The following is a 23864-nucleotide window of genomic DNA, read 5'->3' as shown; positions in this document are numbered from 1 at the left end:
CCTTGACAGCTTCAATCTTTTCTCCATTGATAAGAATGTTGTTTATTGGTCCAGTGGTGAGGATTTTTGTTTTCTTGACATTGAGATGCAATCCATATTGAAGGCTGTGCTCTTTAATCTTCATAAGTAAATGTTTCAAGTCCTCTTCACTTTCAGTGATCAAGGTTAAAAGAATTAACCTTTATATAAAAGAATTAAAAGTTTATAAATCAGTGGTGTTTTTTGTCATGTAGATTTGTTTATTTATGATACTTCTATATCTGTGTTTATTTCTGGGTGGTGTTGTCATATATGTTAATCTCAAGTTGTTATCTACTATTGTTGGTTCTCTGTCTAAAGAGCTTCCTTTACTATTTTTTAAGGTCTGGTTGCTACAAATTCCTTTAGCTTTATTTATCTGGAAATGTCCTAATTTTGCCATCATATTTGAGGGGCAATTTTGCTGAATGGTGTTGCGCTATGGGATAATTCACTGGACCACAAGGTCAATGTTTCAAATTTACCAGCAACTCCATGGAAACCTATGATACTTAGTTGGCATTTTTTTTTTTTTTTCCTTTCAGAGTTTTATATCTGTCATCCCATTGCTTTCTTACTTGCTTGGTTTCTGTTTAGAAATCAGAGCTTAGATTCGTTGATTCTCCTTGTAGGTGACTTTTTGTTTTTCCCAAACTGCTCTCAGAAATTTTTCCTTGTTTTTAGTTTTGGAGAATTTGATTATGATATGTCTTGGTGATTTTTTTTAGCTTTTATCCTGTTTGGAATTTGTTCAGCTTCTTGAATGCATATGTTCTTATCTTTCAAGGTGTAGGGAAGGTTTCTTATAACAACTCTTTGAAAGTTTTCTCTGTGCTTTTTTATTATCTTTTCATTTTGGAATTCTGATCATATATAAGTTATTTCTCTTGATGGTGTCCCTCATACTTCTTAGACTTTCTTCAGATTTGTTCGTTCTTTTTCTGATTGCCTCTCTAACAGATTAGAATTGAGAAATTTGTCTTCAAGTTCACTAATTCAGCCTTCCTTTGATTTATTTCTATTCCTTTTCACTTTCAATATATTAGGTACTTCTAAAATTTTAAGATTAATCTTCTGCACTTCATTTTCCTATTTTTACATGGTACTAAGTTTTTATTTATTTTGTCTATTTGTTCTTGTAGTACTTCCCAGAATTCTTCTGATGTTTTGTTTGTGTTTTCCTTGGTTTCATCTATAACTTTCTTGATCTTTCTCTCAATTGAAGGTAACTAAATATAATTCTTCTGAAATTTTAATATAATTTTTAATATAATTCCAATAATATTTCTTCCTCAGAAAGTTCTTCTAGCTCTGTATTGTAGACATTTACTTGAGACACCCTGTCTTGTGTATTCATGTGAATGAAATTGTCTGTTTTCTCTGAAACATGTGGTATTGTTGTATTTGGTTTCAATTGATTGTTTCATGTTGGCATGTGCGTAGGCAGTCACCAGCTGTCTCCTGATGGGTATGGTGATAATATGAATGTATGTACAGTTTTCTATTCCTGTTTGTGAAGCACAGTTGAGGGCAAGATTGACTAGTATTGGCTACTATATCTATGATTGGGTGATATAGGCATGAATAGTAGCCCTGACTCAATAAGTGGGGCTGAACACGTGATGGGTGTTACTGGACTGTATGTGCATGATTGCTATCTTTCACTGAGTGGGCAAAGGGGAAGAAAACAAAGCAAAGCAAAACAAAAACAAACAAGAGACAAAAACATACAACAGCAAAAAGGAAAATAGTAAAATAGAAACAAACTGGCAAAGCAGCCACATAACTAGAAGAAAATAAAATGCAATGACTAAATAAAAAGGGAGATAAAATAAAAACAAGAGAAGAGGAAAAAGAAAGGAAAAATACAATAAGCACAAGGGAAGAGAAAACAAATAGTAAAGAACAAAATCTAAGAGAAAAGATAAAACAGAAAGAAGGTAAAGGAAAAAAAGGAGAAAATGAATAGTAAAGAAAAAAGCAAAGATGAAAAAGCCTAAAGGAAAGAAGGGAAAATGAAAAGAGAAAGGAAGAAGAGAAAGAAAAAAGAAAAGCAGAATGAAAGGATTTTTTTAAAGGGGGGATGGGAAAGAAAAGGAAAACAAAAAAAGAAGAAAGGAGAAACCAGGGAAGGGGAAGTATCCAGAGAAGAGAAAATTGTGGGAAACAGGGAATCCATTATGTGTCAACACCCTCTGTCATCCAAGGAGGCCCTGAATTGTGTGTAGGGTGGTGGTGGTGGAATGTCATTGTGTTAAGTGCTGTCAAGTTGGCACAGACACATAGTGACCCTATATAGGGTTTCCGAGGAGCATCTGGTGAGCTTGAACTGATGGATAGAATACATGTCCTATATTGAATTCCTGCAGGTCTACAAGTTGTCTGTGGTTAGGCAGTGGTTAGTGCCAACTCAGAAGGTGGCTTAGGTCAGGGTGCTTGTTCCCAGAACAAACTCTTTCTGGCACAGGAGCAGGTGGGTGCAGGCTGCTGGTTATGGAAGGAGTGACCAGGACCTGGTACTGAGCATTCTATTGATCTAGTGAGGGAGAGTCCAGTCCCTCCATATAAAGGGGAGTTGCACCCAGTGCAGCTCCAACCTCAAGCCAAGCAGAGGCTATGCAGGGTGGGCAGGGATGTCACCAGACAGTGGGTAGGTGAGAGTGGGGACTGGCCATGATTCTGGTTACCAGGAGGGTGTGGGGAACAAGGAAAGATCCAGCCTTCTCATGGTCAACCACCAGAGTGCCATTGTGTTGTCAAGTCACTTTATCAATGGGACAAATCTTGTAAATTCAAAATGGCTGCATTGCGTCAGTTCACCTGTTTGCCTCCTCTCTCACAGCTTTTGTTCAGCTTCTTTTCCTAGTCTGTAGTCAATCCACTTCTCGATTTTTTTTTTTTCCTTTGAAATTTGGGACTACAGTATTATCATTTGTGTCTATTTTATTTGGTTTCTCATGCCTTTACTGTAGAGGATCTATATAGCATGTTAACCTAATCTGCCATCTTGCTGGGAGTGCAACCATTTGTCTTAACAAACTATCTGCACCTAAACTTTCTGTGTGGTGTTGTAGATCTGTAGGGGGTGGGAGGGAGGAGGTGGATAGAGAAGCAAAAAGTGGAAAAGTGAGGGAGGAGTCTGGCTTCTTGGTTATATTTCTATATTCTTTATTTTTCTTTATATTTTCTGTTATCCATAACGGGCACTCATTGTCTTTTAATAAGAAAACATGTATTTAAAACCAGCTGACCCTCAATGTTCTATGCACTGAAGAGGAAACTGGTTTTACTACAAAGGCATTGGAAGGAAAAGGAGCGAACAATAAAAATGCAGAACAATCTCCAAGAACAAAGTATCCTTTGGTGGTTTTGTTATGATGAAAACTATGCAGTGCAAGTTCCTAGTTTGTGGTCATTTTCTGCTTACTGTTTTCAGCTAGCAAAACAAAAAAAAAGTTTAAGTACATTCAATCTTTGTCACTCCATGAATATTCTCAGGATAGTTGTTGTTGCTGTTAAGTGCCATCAAGTCAGTTTTAACCCATAGTGATCAGTATAGGTTTACAAGGAGCAGTTGATGGGTTTGAACCACCAGTGCCTATCCTAAAGCACATTGTTGTTTGTTGTTCTTGAGTGCCATCAAGTCAGTGGTGGGTGTGAGCCACCAGCTTTGTGGTTCATCAAGGTAATTCTCAAGTGAAGATTAACAAGACATCTACATTGGTTGACTTTGTTGTGGTCCTTTAAGTCTTATCTACTAATTACTGAAAACAACTAAGTGTTGTTTGAGACCCAGCAAAAGCTAAATAAGAAAACAAATTATCTTACCACCTACACCCCATTTACAACATTTTCTCCATCAAAGGTCCATTTGATATGAGAAACTTATTCCAGTCACTCTTTTAAGTGTCCTTCTTAGTACTCCAAACGGACATCTCACAGATGAAGAGACAAAGGCTCAGGGAGGGAAGTTAATGTGGCAAAGGCTATGTGACATGCTAAGGAGTTTAGAACTTGGAGATTTTAGTCAGTGAAGTAATATTTTATCTGCTTTAAAAAGATACTATGAGTGACAGAATATAAGGTAAACTAAAAGTGAAAATGCCAAGTAAGCAGAGCTAAAATGTAAGATGTGTACCTTTGTATCTGCTAACATACAACACCAAGGAAAACCAATCTGCTAAACCAAATCTTCCTTCAAAAATTTTTTTTTCCATAAAATTTTGGAATTTTTTCTTATATGAAACTGTCAGTATACACACTACTGCTTTGCTCTATTATCAAGAAATATTTTTAAACATAACAATTTGAGTTATTTTGTTTATTCAGTATTTGAAGGATAATGTAAACATTGAAAGATTCTTGCAGAATTAAACTAAAAGTGAAAAAAATGTTATATATCAAACATACAGATTTAGGTAGATAGTAGCTAATTTTTCAAAAGTTTCTTGATTATTTTCTTATAGATGGGGGCCTGCTGGTCCAGGCAGATCTTCCTTCCATTCTTCAGGGTAGCTCTGCCAGGGAAAAGAGAACAGTTTTCAGTCCTCCTGCTTGAAGTGGACTAAATGCAAGCAGGGGCATGCAGAGGGAACAGAGAACGGGCACAGATGCAGTAGTGCAAAGACTCACATCAGTTGAACCTTGGGGCAGTGGAGCCCTGCCCTGATCACTTCCAGGCTGTTGACATGCTTGGGATGGACGGTGGAGGTGGTCCTCACACACAGGCAATGTAGGTCTGAGTCTTCTGCAGCAGGGTCATCTGTTAGGTGCAGGGTTGGGATAATGGTGCAAGGATGAGAGAAAAGTGGAAACTCCATGAATAGTTAAGAACAATTTAAAGATCTTTTATACTTGCATTTAGACTTCATTTCCTTATGCACATATCATACGTTCCTCAGAAAGAAGTTGTACTGACTCACTACAATTCTTGGCACCATGTCTATTTAGTTCTTATCACTAGTGGTTAATGACTCCTCTGAAACCCCAAGAATTCCCAGTCCCTTTCCCTACCTCTCCAATCCCTCCCATCTTTGCTTTTGCTCTCACCGGTGTCGCTGGCAGAGGCCACCATAGCTGGCAGGAGCAGCAGCCCCAGGAACAGTAGCCCCAAACTAGACGGGGTATGCCACGTGCCAGTGCTCCTTAGCTGGTTCATGTCACAGAGGTTTCAGTCAGATCAGCGCGTTCAGGGGTCGTCAAGGCAGGAGCTCTGCAGGCAAGTGGCTGCTGGCCTATTTTATCTCTGCTGTTAGTCCACTCCGGAAGTCTTGGGTGGAGGCTTGTGGTGCACAATTATAGACACTTCTGAAATGGAGCTGGGTGCTGGCCAGCTAAGATTAAACAAACAAAAAGAGCTGGTGTTCTGCTGTTCTGGCTCCTAGCTACTAACAGGATCCTTGTGTACACATTTAGGAGTCAGAAACAGCACTTGAACTAAGATGTGTATTTTTTTTGTTATGTGTAATAATAAAGTTCTTGGACACCATGCTGCACATTAACACTGCATATATTTTCAGGACATTTTCCGTTGCATTCCTAACTCCCACCTGCGTTTACCAAGGACTACCTGTAGAAACTATTGCTTTCTCATTTATTTAATATTTAGTTGAATTTGTTGGATATGTGTATTGAGAGTGTACTGTTTGAAATTATTTTCAACAATTAAAAAGTTGAATTTGGTCTTTAGGGATGACCCCCTACCAAATTCCCCCTGACTGTGGATGCCTCCCCAGTGTCGGTATGCAGCTATCTCATTATATAAGTCATTTATCCAGGGGGTTTATCATGCTCCTTTATTCTCACTCATTGAAGAATTACAAAATTACAAATTACAAATTACAAAATTACAAAAATGCATTATTTTAAAAAAATATATTGTCCCTGGATCTTGATAAAAGAGAGGTCAGGAGGCTCTGGATGATAAAAGAGAGGATGGGGGCTACGCAGGCCACTGTTGTCAATGGCTGCTGTACTCTGATCTAGAACAGGGATGAAACGGGCTGCATTGTGGTGGGAGCCTTAAGAGGGTCTCTGAAGGAGTACACTGCATCTGGAAGTACAAATATATGGAAAGGTTGTGGAGATGAGGGTGGAGCTGAGCAAAAAACCCTGCACAAGAAAGGTGGAGACATCAACATGAAACAGCTTCCTGAAAAGGAATGAATTTTGTTCTTTATCAGGATAAAGTGCACCCTCATCCCAAATCCAGAGACTCTATGTCAGTTTCATTAACATAGGTGAACGACTGGCCTCCAGACCCTGCTCCATGAAACTAATGCTTAACAGGGCCAGACTTCTGCAGGGATATGCTTTTTAATTCCTCAGTCTGGAATGTTTTTTTCTCTTCATCAGCTAGCAAAGTCCTAGTCATATTCCTGACGTCAGCTTAAATATCACTTCCTCAAAAGGGCCTTCCCTGACAACCAAATGTGATCGTGTTCCTTTGTTTTATCTTGCAACACTCTTTGCTTTTCTTATTTGTTATTTCTCGCAGGTAATACATATGCACACACACTCATACACACATTGTTGTTGTTAGGTGTCATTAACTCTAACTCATAGTGACCCATGCACAACAGAAAAAAACAAACAAACCACTGTCCAACACTGTCTTCGCATTTATTGCTATGCTTGAGTCCATAATTGTAGCCACAGTATCAGTACATCTCACTGAAGGACTTTTTTGTTTTTCCTTTGTGGTGAACCTGTACTTAACCAAGTATGATGTCCTCCTCTAAGGACTGGCTCTTCTTAATAGCATGTCCAAAGACCATGACATGAAGTCTCTGTCCATCCTCTGCTAAGGAGCATTCTCACTGTCGATCTTCCGAGCCAGATTTCTTCTGCTACTTGTAGTCTGTGGAACACTTAATATTCTTCACCAATATATATGCATACATATATATATCATGACACATCTATCTATGTATCTATGTATCTATGTATCTATGTATCTATCTATGTATCTATGTATCTATCTATGTATCTATGTATCTATCTATCTATCTATCTATCTATCTATCTATCTATCTATCTATCTATCTATCTATCTATCTACAGTCATGTAAGTTTAAAAGTGTATAAAACTACTTCTTTCCCTAAACAGAAAGCTCTATTCAGGTTAGAATGGACCAATAAATAACATCATGATAAATGGAGAAAATACTGAAGTTGTCAAAAACTTCATTTTGTTTTGATCCACAGTGAACACTCATGGAAACAGCAGTCAATAATTTAAAGATATATTGCATTGCAATAGACCTCTTTAAAGTGTTCAACAGCGATTACCTCATATGCATGTGAAAGTTGGACAATGAATAAGGAAGACCAATGAAGAACTAATGCATTTCAGTTATGGTTTTGGGAAAGAATATTAAAATGTGGGTTAATGTTCGGTGGGTTAATGTTCTAGACTGAAAGGTCGCTTTGAACCGCAAGGTCAGCATTCAAGCTTACCAGCTGTTCCTTGGAAACCCTATACAGGGTCGACCACATTTAACATCACAGTACATTGCCAGAGCAAACAAATCTTTGTTGTGAGACGTGCAGCCAGAATGCTCCTTAGAAACAAAGATGGAAAGACGATGTCTCTCATACTTTGGACATACTATCAGGGGAGACCATTTCCTGAAGAAGGACGTCATGCTTGGGAAAATGGAGGGTCAGTGCCAAAAATGAAGACCCCTAAGGAGATGGATTGACACATTGGTAGCAGCATTGGCTTCAAAGGTAACAATTGTGAGGATGGTGGAGGACCTGATAGTATTTCATATTATTGTGCATACGGTTGCTATGAGTCAGAACCGTCTCAACAGCATCTAACAGCAATAACATGAGGTTAGAAAGCATAATAATAGCTGTTCTACTACACTAGTTGGGACTTAATACAAAGTAGCTCAATTGGTGAAATAAATGTTGAAGATGATGAAATGAAGAGGAGGCTTTGGCTAATTCATGTGTCTGTTACTATGTGTAATTGGTATATGCTTCTATATTAGCATGTGCTGCATACATGTATAGTTGTGTTGAGAGTTATATGCCATGGAGTTGGTTACTACTCATGTTGTTGTTGATTTTAGGTTCCATCAAGTCCGTATCAACTCAAAGCAACCATTTGCACAACAGAACAAAACACTGCCCAGTCCTGGGCACAATTGTTGCCAGGCTTGAGCCCATTGATGCTGCCATTTTGCCAATCCATCTGGCTAGGGGTCTTCCTCTTTTTCTCTGACCCTCCACCTTACCAAACATGATATCCTTCTCCAGCGACTTGTCCCTTCTGACAATATGTCCGAAGCATGAGAGACAAAATTTGGCCATCTTGGCCGCCAAGGAGCATTCTGGCTGAACTTCTTCCAAAACGGATCTATTGGTTCTTTTGGCAGTCCATAGCACTTTCAATACTCTCCTTCAACACCATAACTCAAAAGCATCAATTTTTCCACAGTCTCCCTTACTCACTGACCAGCTTTCACATGCATATAAGGTTATTGAAAATACCATGGCTTGGGTTAGGTACACCTTAGTCCTCAAACTGACATCTTTGCTCTTCAATACTTTAAAAAAGTCTTGTGCAGCAGATTTGCGTAATGTAATAAATACATCATTTGATTTCTTGACTGCTGCTTCCATGACTGTTGATAGTTGATCCAAGAAGATTGAAGTTCTTGACAACTTCAATCTTTTCTCCCTTGATAAGAATGTTTTTTATTGATCCAGTGGTGAGGATTTTTGTTTTCTTTACATTGAGTTGCAATCCATACCAAAGGCTGGGCTCTTAGATCTTCATCAGTAAATGTTTTAAGTCCTCTTCACTTTCAGCAAGCAAGGTTGCATCATTTGCATATTGCAGGTTGTTAGTGAGTCTTCCTCCAATGCTATGCTCTTTTTTTCATATAATCTAGCTTCTCGGATTATTTGTTCAGCATACAGGTTGAATAAGTATGGTTAAAGAAAACAACCCTGTCACACACCTTTCTTTATTTTAAGCCATTCAATGTTCAAATGTTCTGTTGGAACAACTGCCTCTTGGTGCATGTACAGATTCCTCATGAGCACAATTAAGTGTTCAGGAATACTTATACTTCGCAATATTGTCCATAGCTTGTTATGATCTACACAATCAAAAACCTTTGCGTAGTCAATAAAGCACTGGTAAACATCTTCCTGATATTCTCTTCTTTCAGCCAAGATCCATCGGACATCAGCAACGATAGCCCTCATTCCACATCTTCTTCTGAATCTGGCTTGAACCTCTGGAAGTTCTCTGTCAATGTATGACTGTAGCTGTTTCTGTATTACCTTAAGTAAAATTTTACTCACATGGATATCAAAGAGTTTGTCTGATGATTTCCTCATTCCGTTGGGTCACCTCTCTTTGGAAGGGGCATAAATACAGATCTCTTCCAATCATCCGGCCAGATAGTTGTCTCCCAAATTTATTGTCAGAGATGAGTGAGTGCCTTCTGTGCCACCTCACTTTCTTGAAAGATTTGAATTTTTATTCCATGAATTCCCTGTTCCTTGTTCTTTGCCAATGCCTTCAATGCACCTTGGACTTCTTCTGCTTTCAGTATCATTGGCTCTTGATCATATGCTACCTCTTGAAATGGTTGAACATCAACTATTTCCTTTTGGTACAGTGATTTTATGTATTACTTCCTTCTTCTTTTGATGCTTTCAGCATCATTCAATAATTTGCCCAGAGAATACTTCAATAACGAAAGTTGAGACTTCAGTTTTTTCTTCAGTTCCCCTAGCTTGAGAAATGCTGAGCATGCTCTTTCTTTTTGGTTTTCTGATTCCAGATCTTTGCACATTTTGTTGTAATATTTGACTTATTCTTCTTGAGCTGATCTTTGAAATTTTCTATTCAGCTCTTGGACCTCCTCATTTCTTCCATTTGCTTTAGCATCTTTACTCTGGAAATAAGTTTCAGTGTCTCTTCTGACATACATTTTGATTTTTTCCTTCTTTCTTGTCTTCTTAATGACTTTTTGCTTTCTTTCTGTATGATGTTCTTGATGTCATTCCACAACTCTTCTGGTCTTCAGTCTTTAGTGTTCAATATATAAAATCTGTTCTTCAGATGATCTCTAAATTCAGGTGGGATATATTCAAGGTCCTATTTTGGCTTTCATGGACTTGTTTTCATTTTCTTCAGCTTCAGTTTGAATTTGCATATGATGAGGTGGTCTGTTCCACAATCTGCCCCTGACCTTGTTTTGACTGATGATATGGAACTTTTCCATCGTCTCTTTCCACAGATGTAGTCAATTTGATTTCTGTATAGGGTTTCCCAGGCTATAAATCTTTACAGGAGCAGAAAGCTTAATCTTTCTCCCATGGAATTGCTGGTAGTTTCAAACCGCTTACTTTGAGATTAGCAGCCCAATTCGTAACCACTACGCTACCAGAGTTCCTTACTTATATGTATAGTTGTAATTGTTTTTTTAACTTGTCAATATCTCCCAGTAGACAGTGTTCCCTTCAACTAAAATTTTCTGCTACCTATGTTTTTTATATCTAGCATCCGATACAATGACTTATACAAAACATATAATTTCTAAGTGTTCATGGAACTAAACCTGAGGTCTCAAATTGGATAAGCAGTAGAGGGAAAGGATAGGAGTAGGAGTCATGGATATGAAAGCCGTTTATTGGATTTGTAAAGACTTAATCCTTGTTTCAATATTTATAGTGTAAAGGAATCCACGGTATGGTGAGTGTCAATTAAACCGGTCTTTCTCTGCATCTAAAAAGAATAACTTATTATATGTACACAAAAATAAAAGACACTTGGTTGTTAAGTGCCATTGAGTCAGTTTCCTATGAGTTGGAACCTACTCTAAACTCTACGGCAATTAACAACTAGTTTGAGGATGAAGTGTTTTGGACAATCCAGGTGGCTACGATTTTCTCTGTTCTTCCTTCTGTGTGCACCTTAGTGTTTTCAGAACAAAACACCTCCCTCAGTGACGCTTGAAATTTGCTATATATAGAACATAATAGGACTTCTGAGACTATAGCGCTAATATTTATGGGAACAAACCGCCTCATCTTTCTCCTGCACACTGGCTGGTGAGTTTGCAGTCAATCTTGTGGTTAGCAACCCAACGCTTAACCCATAGAATCAACAGGACTTTTGTTAGCAGCATTAAAAAGATACAATTCTGGGCTAACCACTCCTCCTCTATAGGGAGTCAGTCAGCAGCATGATGCAGTAAGCATCAGAACAAACAAGCATTACCATTGAGACTTGAAGTTTGTTAATATGGTTAAAAATATATAATTAGTCAAGTAGCCTAAGGGGTATTAATATAACTGGGTCCATTGTGTTCAGCCCTGGGTTATTCCTGGTTCTAAAATGTTTTGGAAGGCTTCCTTCTTTCTGTGTCTCCTCAGCTATGGTGTTATGGCTAGCATATGGTAGCATTAAACTTATAGTCCACCTAAGTGGATCTATCTGACCAGGGGAGACCTGCAATATGTGGGCTCCTATTGTGTCCCTCATCCACTAAGCCAGATAGAGGGCTATGTCAAAGAGTTCTTTATATCTACTAACAGAGTTCTGGAAGTCACATGGGCTTGGCATATGCTTTGAGTGTCCTATTTGAGGCCCTTATCCAAAACACAAAATGGGGGGTAGGTTTGGAAGGGTCATTATCACCACCTGGACAGCTTTTGAGTCAGTGAGACTCTTTGCCTGTTATATACAGTTTCTTTCTTGTTATAAATAATGAAAGGTACTTTCCATGTGTTATCTTGTGTTCAGACTTTGATCTGAATAACATGATGTCTATGGAGCAATCCAAGCAATCTAAAAACTGGGGATAATATGAGAGTGCCATGCACTTCAGGTGTAATGTCTGTTAGATTTGGGGGCAGCAAAACAGGGTCTGATGGAGCTGATGCATCCCCAGTATGGTGTATTGCTTTACAACTGACACTTATATTTGAGTTATTGTATGCCATGCAATATTTAAATCCTTTGAATATGTAACTTCATTTGACCCTCACACCAACTCTATGAAATAGGAAATATTGCTACCTCCGTTTTTGAGACAAAGGAACTAAAGCACAAAGAAGTCATGCAATATGCCAAAAGTTACATAACTAGTAACTGGTAGAACCAGGTTACCCAGTTACTTTAGTTCCATAAAGTATACTCTTAGCCAGATCATAGCTATTTTGTAGGCATAATTAAATCATGACTGCAGAACACTCAATATGCCTGGCATATAAAAAGCTTTAACAAATTTATCTTTCATTATACTACATTAAAAGTAGTAAAAATCATAAATTAATAAGTTTTATTGACCATACTATAAAATATTAGTATGAAAAAAGGGAATTGAATTTTTTTTTTCTTAACAATTCTCTGGAAAATTAATACTATATGAAAATAAAGCAAAATTTTATTTCTCTTATTAATACTTCTATAAGAATTCTGTAGGCATAAGTTTTAGGGGTTAAGAAATGAATGTACATCTGTTGATTAAAACGAAAAAAAATAAGTAGTCTAGTAAAGTTTTAAGTTGTGGCACTGTAGAGTAAGTACTAGACTCCTAACTACAAGGTAGGCAATTCAAACCCACTAGCCACTCCTCGGAAACTGTATACAGGATCACTATGAGTTAGAAATTACTCAACAGCACTTAACAACAAACAACAATTATACTGATGTGTAAAGATGTTTCTAATACTAGAATTGTATACATGTAGATATTAAGTTAATGAAACTCTATGCAAACATACCAGAGTATAACATTTAACATCAAGTAGAACCTATTGTCATTTTCCCATTTTTTCAGAAAATACTGGAGTGCTTAGTAAAGTATACTAATATCTTTTCATCATTATTATTTATTGTACTATTATTGTATATGTTTATTTTAGAGGAAATTACCACTGATTACAGATTCACACTCTAAAACTTTATTATTTTTAGGGTTTGAGGGCTAAAACAAACATTATAAATATCTTTCAGAAAATAATTTGAAGCAAGATGTCCTAAAACCAGACATTGAATAAGCCTAATAAGTCCCTAAAGATATTAACAAACATTTATTGAACAACTTTGCTGGATACTGTGTGATTTCTACTATCTTTGACCATTATAAATTATTTTAATTTTCTTGGTCTATTTTGTATAAGGCCAGATATGTTGATCCACAAATGTATTAGAAATTTTTAAATAAAAAAGAACAAAACACATATTTAACCAAGAGTAAGGGTGCTAAGCTATGTAATTATATCATGAAACTAGGGTCACTTACTTCCATCATCGCTAAAGTAACTTTTAGCCAGCTTAATAAGAGTAAAAAGTGGTAAATATATTCAAAGTTTCATATAGTAAAAATAGGTATCCTGGATCAATCCAACACTTTGTAACCCCATACTTCTTTGGAGATAAAGCTTTTGGCAGAAAATGGGCAAATTATGCAGTTGATCCACCACTTTCTAAAATTTTCTGTACTATTTTCTTGATTTTGGGAGCTTCTGGGTCCAGGCAGATTTTTCTTCCATCCTTCAGATTGGCTCTGCAAAGAGAGAACAGAATTGTCTATAAGTACCAGGGATTAACAATCAGAAAGAATCAGTGGGACTGGAGAAAATAGTGTAGGTGGAGAAGAGTGTGAGGTTGGAGGTAGAGGATGGAGGTATAGGTCTTCCTTAATGAGAAAACAGTATAGAAGCAAGAACTTACATCACTTCCAGTTTGTGGCAATGGGCTCCTGCCCTGACCACCTGTAAACTGCTGATATAACTGGGATGAATTCCAGAAGTGGTCTTCACACACATGCAGCGCAGTTCAACATGCAATGCATTTTCTGCACAGTTAACTGGAGTAGAAATTGTAACTGTATTAGTGACCACAAATACTTTTGGCATCTTATCTATGAATTTGTTTCCTCAGTTCCCTTATTTGCAAATTTAGATAAGTTACCTATCTCATAAGGTTATTATTAATAATAAGTCTTTATTAAATGTAGAAGAAGGTTTGACACTTGTTAACTGACCACTAAGTATAGGAGTCCTGGTGTAGCGCTGCAGGAGAATGCGCAGGAACACAAGGTCAGTTTGAATGGCACAGTCGGTTGTTCAAACCCACCAGAAAATCTTTGGAAACCATATACAGAATCACTATGAGTTTGGACCCAACTCAACAGCACTTAACAACAACAATAATAACAACAAATATAGCTACTTTTAGAGTTATTAGTATAATCATATTCTCCAACCCCAGGAGCACCAAGACTGTCTTGTCTGCAGAGGTAGTCACACTCAAAGGAAGCAGGACCTCAACCTTAAGATTTCCCCAAGTGTCTCTTACTTTCTTGGCTGGTGCAGGGAATTAGCACGGTCAGGAGCAGTGACAGAAGCAGCAACACCTGTAGGATGCCAAATGGGCTGGCACGGATGCAGGAAGAGGCAGTGTTGCATCTTAAGTTCATGGTGAAGATTTTGCTAGTTGGTTCCCAGAGCCAGGAGATCTCAGTGTGAGGGTGAATTGATGCCTAGAAGTCACCAACTGAGTGACTCTTCAGGCTTTTATACACACACCCTCAAGGCCAATGAGGAAGAAGGGAAAGGGGAGGAGTGATGAGGCCATGGAATGATACTTTAGGGTGCTGAGTTGTACCCAACCCAGATAAGCACCAGGAAAATTAGACTTCCGGTTAAATTGCACTTTTTGGTTCCCTTCATACTCCCATTCTCCCTTTCTTAATATCCATCTCCTTATATGAATGTATATAAGCTCTCTATTTAAGAAGGAAAGAAATAGACTGAAATACTATCAGTATTTTCTTTGTATAACTATGTAAAAATAATTCATAACTTTGCCATAGTGAAATTTTAGGCATATTAGACACTTTATAAACACCTGAAAACATAAACCTGTGGTACTTGAAGAGTTGCTAAATAAATAGTTACTCTTACCTTTGTTGTGGTTAGGTGCCACGGAATTGGCACTGACTCATAGCAACCCTATGTACAATGGAATGAAACATAACCTGGCCCTGCACCAACCACACAATCATTTCTACGCTTGAGACAATTGCTCTGCCACTGTGCAAATCCATACTGTCAGGGGTCTTCCTCTTCTTCAACCCTCCACTTGACCAACCATGATATTCTTCTTCAGGGACTGGTGCCTCCTGATAATATGTCCGAAGTATGAGAGATGAAGTCTGGCCATCCTGGCTTCCAAGGAGCATCACGGTTGTACTTCTTTCAACACAGATTGGTCTGTTCTTTTGGCAGTTGGTGGTACTTGTAATATTCTACTCCAACATCATAATTCAAATGCATCAATTCTTCTATGGTCTTCCATATTCACTGACCAACTGTCACATGAATATGAGGTTATTGAAAATACCATGGCTTGGGTCAGGCTGATGTTAACCCTCAAACTGACACCTTTGCTCTTTAATACTTTAACAAGATCTTGTGCAGCAGATTTGCATACATCGTGTGATTCCTTGATCATAGATGGTTAATCCAAGTAAAATGAAGTATTTGACACCTTCAATCTTTTTCCCCATTTATCTTTTTTTTAAATGTTTTCTTGTGAATTATGTGATAGTTTACATGGGAGAACATTAGTTTTACATTCATTTTATAGTATATAGTTTCATTGCCATGATTATAATCCCCTCCATTCATCATCAGCTAGCCTGACCCATGGTCGTCAACACAAAGCCCCTCTCCTTCTCTGGATCTAGAGTCCCCAGCCATTCCATCGCTCCATGTCACCATCTCTGCCTCCATCTCTGACATCGCTGCTTCTCTGGGTAGGGTCCCGCACTCCACTCTTCTCCTTTGATGATTCCAGGGACCTCCACTCCTGACTGCAAAGTCAAACATTCCCCTCATTTTGCTGCAAAATGTCTACCTTTACATTTCCAACCTTCACAATCAGTCCTGATAACAATTATTCACTATTGTGCCACATGAGTGCCTTTCTTCAGCCCCACACAGACAGATTGGATACTACTCAGTAGAGATTCTACCTTCCTCTGCACCCTCTGGATCTAGGCTCCCTCTTGAAATCTTGTAAGGCAGTCATTTCTTGCCTTTGTAGCCCCCCATTTTAGGTAGCCAATGTCCAAGTTATCCATCCCTGTCTACCCTGTGTATTGAGGGGGTGGGAATGATCCTCGCTGTATCTCCACTAATCTTAATGTTGTTTATTGGCCCAGTTGTGTGGATTTTTGTTTTCTTTACATTGAGGTACAATCCATACTATTGTCTGTGGTCTTTGATCTTCATCAGTATATATTTTAAATCTTTTTCACTTTCAACAAGCAAAGTTGTATCATCTGCATATTGCAGGTTGTTGATGAGTCTTCCTCCAATTCTGATTCCATGTTCTTCTTTATATAATCCATCTTCTTGAATTATTTGTTCAGTACACAGATTGAATTAGTATGGTGAACGAATGCAACCCTGGCACACACCTTTCCTAATTTTAAATCGTTCAGTGTTCCCTTGTTCTGTTTGAACAACTGCCCCTTGGTCTATGTGCACGTTCCTCATGAACACAAATAAGTGTTCTGGAATACTCAGTCTTTACATTGTTGTCCATAGCTTGTCATGATCCACACATTCAGAAACTTTTGCATAGTATATAAAGCACAGGTAAACATCTTTCTGATATTCTCTGCTTTCATCCAAGATCCATCGGACATCAACAATGAAATCCTGTCGTCCAAGTCCTTTTCTGAATCCGGCTTGAACCTCTGAAAGTTCTCTGTCAATGTATGATTGCATCCATTTTGTAATTATCTTTAGCAAAATTTTAGTTGCATGCAATATTAATAATAAAAGCTCTGGTAGCGTAGTGGTTACGAATCGGGCTGCGAACCTTAAGGTCAGCGGTTCGAAACTATCAGCCGCTCCGCGGGAGAAAGATGAGGCTTTCTACTCCCTTAAGGATTTACCTCGGAAACCCTGTACAGGGTCGCTATGGGTCGGAACCGACTCGATGGCACTTAACAACAACAACAATGATTCCTGCATTCTGTTGGGCCACATGTCTTTGGAATGGGTACAAATACAGATCTTGTCTAATCAGTTGGCTAGGTAGCTGTCTTCCAAATTTCCTGGCATAGATGAGTGAGTGCCTTCAATGCTTCATCAGTTTGTTGAAAAATTTCAATTTGTATTCCATCAACTCCTGGTGCCTTGTTCCTTGCCAATGCCTTCAATGCATGTTAGACTTCTTTCTTCAATGTCATTGGTTCTTCATCATATGCTACCTCTTAGTATAGTTAAATTTCAACCACTTTTTTTTGGTGAGTGCCTGTGTGTATTCCTTCCATCTTCTTTTGATGCTTCCTGCATCATTCAATATTTTGCCCATGGTGGTAGTGGTAGTGTGTTGTGGAGTCAGTCTCAACTCATAGCGACTCTGCATAAGATTTCCAAGGCTGCGAGTCTTTATGGGAACACAAAACCTCATCTTTCTCCTGTAGAATGGCTGGTAGTTTCGAACTGCTGACCTTGAGATTAACAGTCCGAATCGTAAGCAGTACAGTACAAAACCAACACAGCAAATCGAGATTTGAATATTTTCTTCAGGTCCCTCAGCTTGAGAAATGATGAACATGTTCTTCCCTTTTGGTTTTCTAACTTGAAGTCTTTGGACATTTTGTTATACTATTTGACTTTGTCTTCTCAAGATGCTTTTTGAAATTTTTTATTCAGCTCTTTTACCTCCTCATTTCTTCCATTTGCTTTACCATCTCTATGACGGAAAGTTTCAGAGTCTCTTCTGACATCTATTTTTGTCTTTTCCTTCTTTCTTGTCTTCTCAATGACTTATTGCTTTCTTCCTGTATGATATTTTTGATGAAATCTCACAATTCTTATGGTCTTTGATCTTTAGTGCCTAATGCATCAAATATACTCTTCAGATGATCTCTATATTCATCTGGAATATATTCAAGGTCATATTTGGGCTCTTGTGGACTTGTTTTCATTTTCTTTAACTTCAGCCTGAACTTGCATATGAACAGTTGATGATCTGCTCTACAATCTACCCTAGCATTGTTTTGGCTGATTATATGGAGCTTTCCCACAATTCTTTTTCCATAGATGTAGTCAATTTGATTTCTGTATATTCCATCAGGTTAGGTCTTTGTGTATAGTCATCTTTTATGTTGTTTGAAAAAGATATTTGCAATTAAGAATTCAAATACAGAAGTAGTCCCTTGCTCTTTCTTCCTAGTATGTCTTCCTCTGGAAGCTGAGCTGAATCCTGTCCACCATGGGTGACCATGCTGGTATTTAAAACATCTCTGACATACCTTCAAGAATCACAGCAATATGTGAGCCACCACAGTATGACAAATTGACAGATGAGTGGTTGAGCTCTTATCTCAGTTGTTGGTAGATATTGGAATTGGTTTAGAGTATGTGGATAAAATATGAGGCTCTCCTCCTGGTGTGGCACTGTGGGTTAATGCACCAGGATGCAAAGTCATTTGAACCTCAAGGTTAGTGGGTCAAGGTTACCAGCTGCTTCTTAGAAATACTGGGCTGCTGTGGGTCAGAACCAACACAAGGCATGGCCAAAGGCACATTTTGTTCATTGTTGTGTTGTTTTTGTTGTTGTTGTTATGTGCTGTGAAGTCAGTTCTGACTCATAGTGACCCTGTACAGGGTTTCCGGGGCTGTAAATCTTTACGGGAGCAGAACGCCTCATCTTTCTCCTGAGGAACATCTGGTAGTTTCGAACTGCTGACTTTTCAGTTCACAGCTCAATTCATAACCACTACGCTACAAGAGCTCCTTTATTAAGTGTGTCAAATTGGTTTCAATCCATAGTGGCCCTATTCACAATAGAAGAAAGCACTGCCCAGACCTGCACCATCCTCACAATATTGCTATGTTTTAACCCATTGCTGCTACTACTGTGTCAATCCATTTCCTTGACTGTCTTCCTCTTTTTCTTTAACCCTCCAATTTACCAATCATTGTCCTTCTCTAAGGACTGGTTCCTTCTCATAACATGTCCAAAGTATGAGAGAAGAAGTTCCATCATCCTGGCTTTTCAAATGTATTCTGACTGTACTTCTTCTAAGACAGATTTGTTTATTCTTCTGGCAGTCCATGGTTCTTTTAATATTCTTCTCCAACACTATAATTCAAATGCACTGGTACTTCTCTGGTCTTCCTTATTCATTGTCCAACTTTTACATGCATATTAGACTATTGAAAAAATACCATGGCTTGTATCAAGGGCACCTAGCCCTCAAACTAATGTCTTTCCTCTTGAACACTTTAAAGAGGTCTGATACAACAGATTGCCTAATGCAACATGTTGTTTGTTTGTTTTCTTTGCTGTTTCTATGAATGTTGATTGTGGAACCAAACAAAATAAAGTCTTTGACAAATTCAATCTTTTCTTTATTTATCATGATATTATTTATTACTCCTGTATGAGGATTTTTGTCTTCTTGACATTGCATTGAGGTGTAGTTCAATCTTTGATCTTCATCAGTAAGCATTTTAAGTCCTTTTTGCTTTCAGCAAGGAGGGTTATACTGTATGAATATAGCAGGTTGTTAATGAGTCTTTCTCCAATACTGAGGCCAAGTTCTTCTTCAGATAATCCAGCTTCTTGGGTTATTTGTTTAACATAGAGATTGAATAAGTATGGTGAAAGAATACAACCTTGGGGCACACCTTTCCTGATAATAAACCATTCAGTGTTCCCTTGATTTGTTGGAATGACTGCCTCTTAATCTACTTACAGGCTTATTGTGAGTACAACTAAGTGTTCCAAATTACTCATTCTCTACAATGTTTCTATAGCTTGTCATGATCCAAATAGTTGAAGGTCTTTGCATAGTCAATAATGCAAAATAAATAAATAAATAAATATCTTTATGGTATTCTCTGTTTTTAGCTAAGATCCATCTGATGTTAGTAATGATATCTCTAGTTCCATTTTCTCTTTTGTATCCAGCTTGAATTTCTGGCAGTTCTCTGTCAATGTACTGTTGCAACTGCTTTTGAATGAGTTAAGCAAAATTTCACTTGCATGTAATATTAATGATTTAGAATGTTAGCCTGTGGGATTTTTTCTGACTTTCAAATGTATTTTCCTTTAGAATTTCATCCCCAAACTAGATGTAAAAGTCATTCTCTCTTGCATTTTAAAATAAACTACTTGCTTTTGCCATTTTAGTATACTCTAAAATGCAAGGCATAATATCTATTTTTTATTTTATGTAGATTGTTACACAGCTTGCTTTTGCCCCTCAATAATATGTGTTTGGCATCCTTTCATGCTACCTAGTTGTAGTTCTGTCTGTTACTTTAAATAGCTACATGACATTCTGGGACATGATCCATTATTTTTCAATTCTCATCTTATTGATGATGTTGAAGGTGATTCCAGTTTTGTACTATGACAAATTGCAATAGAAGTTTTATTCTTGAATTCTCAGACCCTGATTTGGTCTTAGTCTCAAATGTACATATATAGACTGAACCCCACAGTAATACATACCATGGCATATACATTATATGTTGGTTTATATGTGTTATTGTCTGGTAGCAATCTTTGTTCCAGCCTTACGATTTACCTCTTCAGCTGGACTGCATACTTCGGAAGTTTGAGGCATGTCCACAATGTCTTTTGAATGATTCATAAATCCTATAGCCTGCAGGATATGCAATCCACAGAAGGTCCAAAGAAATATTAGTGAATAAATCAATAAACATGTAGGAATGTTTCCCTTTTCTCTTTAATCAGCTGCAGTTCCCAGACCAAAGCCCACACCAGAGATAAAGACAAGTTGGAAGGCTAGTGTGAAAGGATGGGAAAGACATAGCTAGACCATGTCAACTTCTTTTCCTACTACAGCTATCGTATATGTTTTAAACACAAAATCACTTAGCATTCCCATTTTAACTTCTGATTTTTGTTTCTATTTTTGAAATTCTAGAAGGAACTCTGAAAATATTCAATGTACAAAGTTACTTTTTATCAAAAATAATTTTCCCAGCCATTTTTCAGAAGTCTGGGAGTCAATTTTCTTGCTGCTTAATAGTTACTGAGTATTCTTGGTTACTGGAGTCCTGATATGATGCTGTAGGGATAAGCACTGAACCAAAAGGTTGTTTGAACAGCAAGTTCAGTGGTTCAAACTCACCAGCCACTCCTCAGAAACCCTATTCAGCATGGCTGTGAGTCGCAACCGACTCAACGACACTTAACAAAAAGAACATCCCTAGTTAAGTTTTTGTCCTGTATTATTTTTAATGTATTCATTATTTTTCACCATCCTGTTTTTGCTTCTGATAACAGAGTCTAGAAGTAGAAAATGTTCAACTAAGATGGTTTTCCACCTTTCCAATCCTCCAATTCCTATTCTGAGAAACAATATCAAAACACCAAACAGTTGAGGTGTGAAGTCATTTCTGACTCATACGGACCCTATGGGCCACAGGAGAACTACCTGCCCCACAGGATGTAAATCTTTATGAAAGCAGACTACCCCATTTTTCTCTGTGGAGCAGTTAGTGGGTTCAAACTGCTGACCTTTCAGTTAGCAGTCAAACACATATCCATGGTGCCACTGGGGCACCTTCTAAGAAGCAAGCCTAAAGGAAAACTTTAGTTCAAAATTATTATCTTCTGAAGTACTGTACTGTGGACTGAATTGCAGAGAGAAGCTCATCAATAAACAGAATAAGCAAGGTTATCTCTCTCAAGGCTGAAGACTTCATACGTTTACATAATTTTAGTACTTGAAATGTTTAAATAACAAGTCAGAAATCTCTGTATTCAAATGTAAACTCAGAACAATTTACCAGAGCAAGATATATTTATAGCATTATTCCTTTTTTTTTTTTTTTTTGGTGTATTGTAAATTCCACAAACATAGTACTCACTGTATTTATCATATTGGTTTCACAGGACACATTTTATTCCACATACATATACATTTATTTCCTGGTTTGCTTAGTAAGATTTCTCAAATGCACCTAATTCTTTTAGGGAAACTATAAGGAAGTTCTTCTGAAATAATGATGCTATTTGAGTTGGTTGGTTTCAGGAAAGAGACAGGCATAGAGCACAATAGCATCAAATAATTGTCTTTATCAACAAATGTTTCTTGTCACAACAGAAGCATATCCAGGAAGGTTCATTAGGAAGCATTAACAAATTTCTTGACTCACTAAAATTTCACAAGCTCATTAATCAGCATTTGAGGTAAGGAAACTTTTGCTAGTTTCATTTATTCAAAAGATATTGATTAAGCATCCTCCATGGAAATCCTATACAGGATCTCTATGAGTTGGAAGCAACTTGATGGCAACCTGGAGTCTTAGCATGGCACTGCAGGATAAGCACTGGACCGTAAGGTTAATGGTTCAAGCTTACCAGCCACTCTTTAGAAACTCTATACAAGGTAGCTATGAGTTGGAACTGACTCAACAGCACTTAACAACAACCACAATGGCACCGTAGGATAAGCATTGAACTGCTAAACATGAGATCAGCACTTCAAACCCACCAGCCACTCATTGGAAACCCTATACAGAGTCCCTATGAGCCAGAACTGACTCAACAGCAAGTGTTAGACACTACACATTTTCTTTGTTGTGTGATTTAGTAATTTATTTACATTACAAAAGTGAGACTTCACTTATTTTTGCTGTGCAATCAGGTATAAATGTCACTATCAGTACTTCTACTACTGCTGCTACTACAAGCATCATGACAGTTACTGTTACAATTAGCTGCTATTACTGTCATTTGCATGGGTTCCATGATGAGAAACAATACAGATACTGTTAAACTGGTGAAACAAAGGGATCTTAAAATAAGTTACCAAAAGCAGTTTGCTTATACGAAATTATGGTTTAAATGTATGTTAGAAGTTCTTGGGTTTTAAAATAATCTGATAGTCTTTTTATAACTCTTCCACTGTCATACTGTACATTTCATGGTTAGTTAGTTTATATATTTTTCCTTTAAGTCATTGTATAAACAGCAGAGTCATTCAGGAAGCTGTCAAGTTTTCTAAGACCCAAAGCAGAACTTATCTGTTTGCTATTTTTAAAGAAGTATCTGGAGACATTGGGGGACCAATATCCATTAAAATTAAGACGTAAATTAACTCTGCCTTATGTAGAACATTTTGAACTGTTGTTAGTTGCTGTCAAGGTGGCCATTTTGAATTGACATCTGTCGAATCTTTCTGTTATCATTGCAAGAAGTGTTATCATTTGCAAGTTAGTCATAAGAACAATATGTACCTAAAAAACTGGTGGTGGTGGTGGTGTACCAAGGAGTAGGTTACAACTTTTAGGATCCTGCAAAGGTTTTCTGAGGCTGGAGCAGAAAGCCTCATCTTTGTCCCATGGAATGGTTTGTAGTTTCAAACTGCTAATCTTGAGGTTAGCAGCCTGACTGGTAACCACTACACTACCACAGCTCCTTACAGAAGAAACTGGGTGGTAGTGGTGGTTGTATGCCACTGAGTCAGTTCCGACTTATATAGACCCTGTATAGGGTTTCCAAGACTGTAATTTTTTTAAGGAGTCCAAATCCTCATCTTTCTTCCACAGAATCACTGGTAGATTTGAACTGCTGACCTTGTGGTTAACAGCCCAGCTCGTGTAATCCACTATGCGTTCCAGGGATAATAAAAACCTGGACAGTTTGTTAAAGTAGTGATCTATCAATACAAATATGTTTTCAGTATCACTCTTCGTTGCTGTTGTTGTCAGGTGCCATCGAGCCGGAACAGACTCATAATGACCCCATGCACAGCAAAACCAAAATATGACTTTGAATTTATCCCACCTGAATTTAG

At 37.7% G+C, this 23864-nt stretch overlaps 3 protein-coding genes across 3 annotated transcripts in view; all 3 read right to left on the bottom strand.

The window, feature by feature from the left end:
- Positions 1 to 4447: 4447 nt before the first annotated feature.
- PF4 (platelet factor 4) lies at positions 4448 to 5176 on the bottom strand. The gene is made up of 3 exons (XM_006871593.1): positions 5062 to 5176; positions 4651 to 4765; positions 4448 to 4535 (listed from the first exon to the last, which is right to left on the bottom strand). Exons 1-3 carry the CDS (start codon positions 5174 to 5176, stop codon positions 4448 to 4450), a joined length of 318 nt encoding a protein of 105 aa, XP_006871655.1.
- An 8283-nt stretch (positions 5177 to 13459) lies between these two features.
- Positions 13460 to 14477, bottom strand: PPBP (pro-platelet basic protein (chemokine (C-X-C motif) ligand 7)). Its single transcript, XM_006871592.1, has 3 exons — positions 14357 to 14477; positions 13730 to 13865; positions 13460 to 13562 (listed from the first exon to the last, which is right to left on the bottom strand). The coding sequence occupies exons 1-3, from the start codon at positions 14475 to 14477 to the stop codon at positions 13460 to 13462; spliced, it is 360 nt and encodes a 119-aa protein (XP_006871654.1).
- An 8231-nt stretch (positions 14478 to 22708) lies between these two features.
- The window catches only part of CXCL6 (chemokine (C-X-C motif) ligand 6), a 14167-nt gene continuing 13011 nt past the window's right edge, over positions 22709 to 23864 (bottom strand). The window contains exon 4 of the mRNA XM_006871591.1: positions 22709 to 22844. Within this exon, the coding sequence (XP_006871653.1) occupies positions 22709 to 22844 (136 nt within the window). The remainder of the gene's footprint in view (positions 22845 to 23864) is intronic.

The sequence above is a fragment of the Chrysochloris asiatica genome, unplaced genomic scaffold (assembly GCF_000296735.1).
Source record: "Chrysochloris asiatica unplaced genomic scaffold, ChrAsi1.0 scaffold00169, whole genome shotgun sequence".
In the NCBI taxonomy this organism is placed as follows: Eukaryota; Metazoa; Chordata; class Mammalia; order Afrosoricida; family Chrysochloridae; genus Chrysochloris; species Chrysochloris asiatica.
The sequence above is the reverse complement of the archived record's forward strand: the minus strand, read 5'-3'. Positions and strand labels throughout refer to the sequence as shown.

Excerpts from the sequence above, each read along its gene's own strand:
- PF4 (XM_006871593.1), bottom strand. The coding sequence starts at position 5,176 with ATGAACCAGCTAAGGAGCACTGGCACGTGGCATACCCCGTCTAGTTTG. Across the intron at positions 4,766-5,061 it reads TGCCAGCGACACCGGTGAGA|AAGACTCAGACCTACATTGC; the intron begins GCAAAAGCAAAG and ends ACCCTGCTGCAG. Across the intron at positions 4,536-4,650 it reads TGCCCCAAGGTTCAACTGAT|AGCTACCCTGAAGAATGGAA; the intron begins GTGAGTCTTTGC and ends TTTCCCTGGCAG.
- PPBP (XM_006871592.1), bottom strand. The coding sequence starts at position 14,477 with ATGAACTTAAGATGCAACACTGCCTCTTCCTGCATCCGTGCCAGCCCA. Across the intron at positions 13,866-14,356 it reads TCCCTGCACCAGCCAAGAAA|TTAACTGTGCAGAAAATGCA; the intron begins GTAAGAGACACT and ends TTTCTACTCCAG. Across the intron at positions 13,563-13,729 it reads TGCCACAAACTGGAAGTGAT|AGCCAATCTGAAGGATGGAA; the intron begins GTAAGTTCTTGC and ends CTCTCTTTGCAG.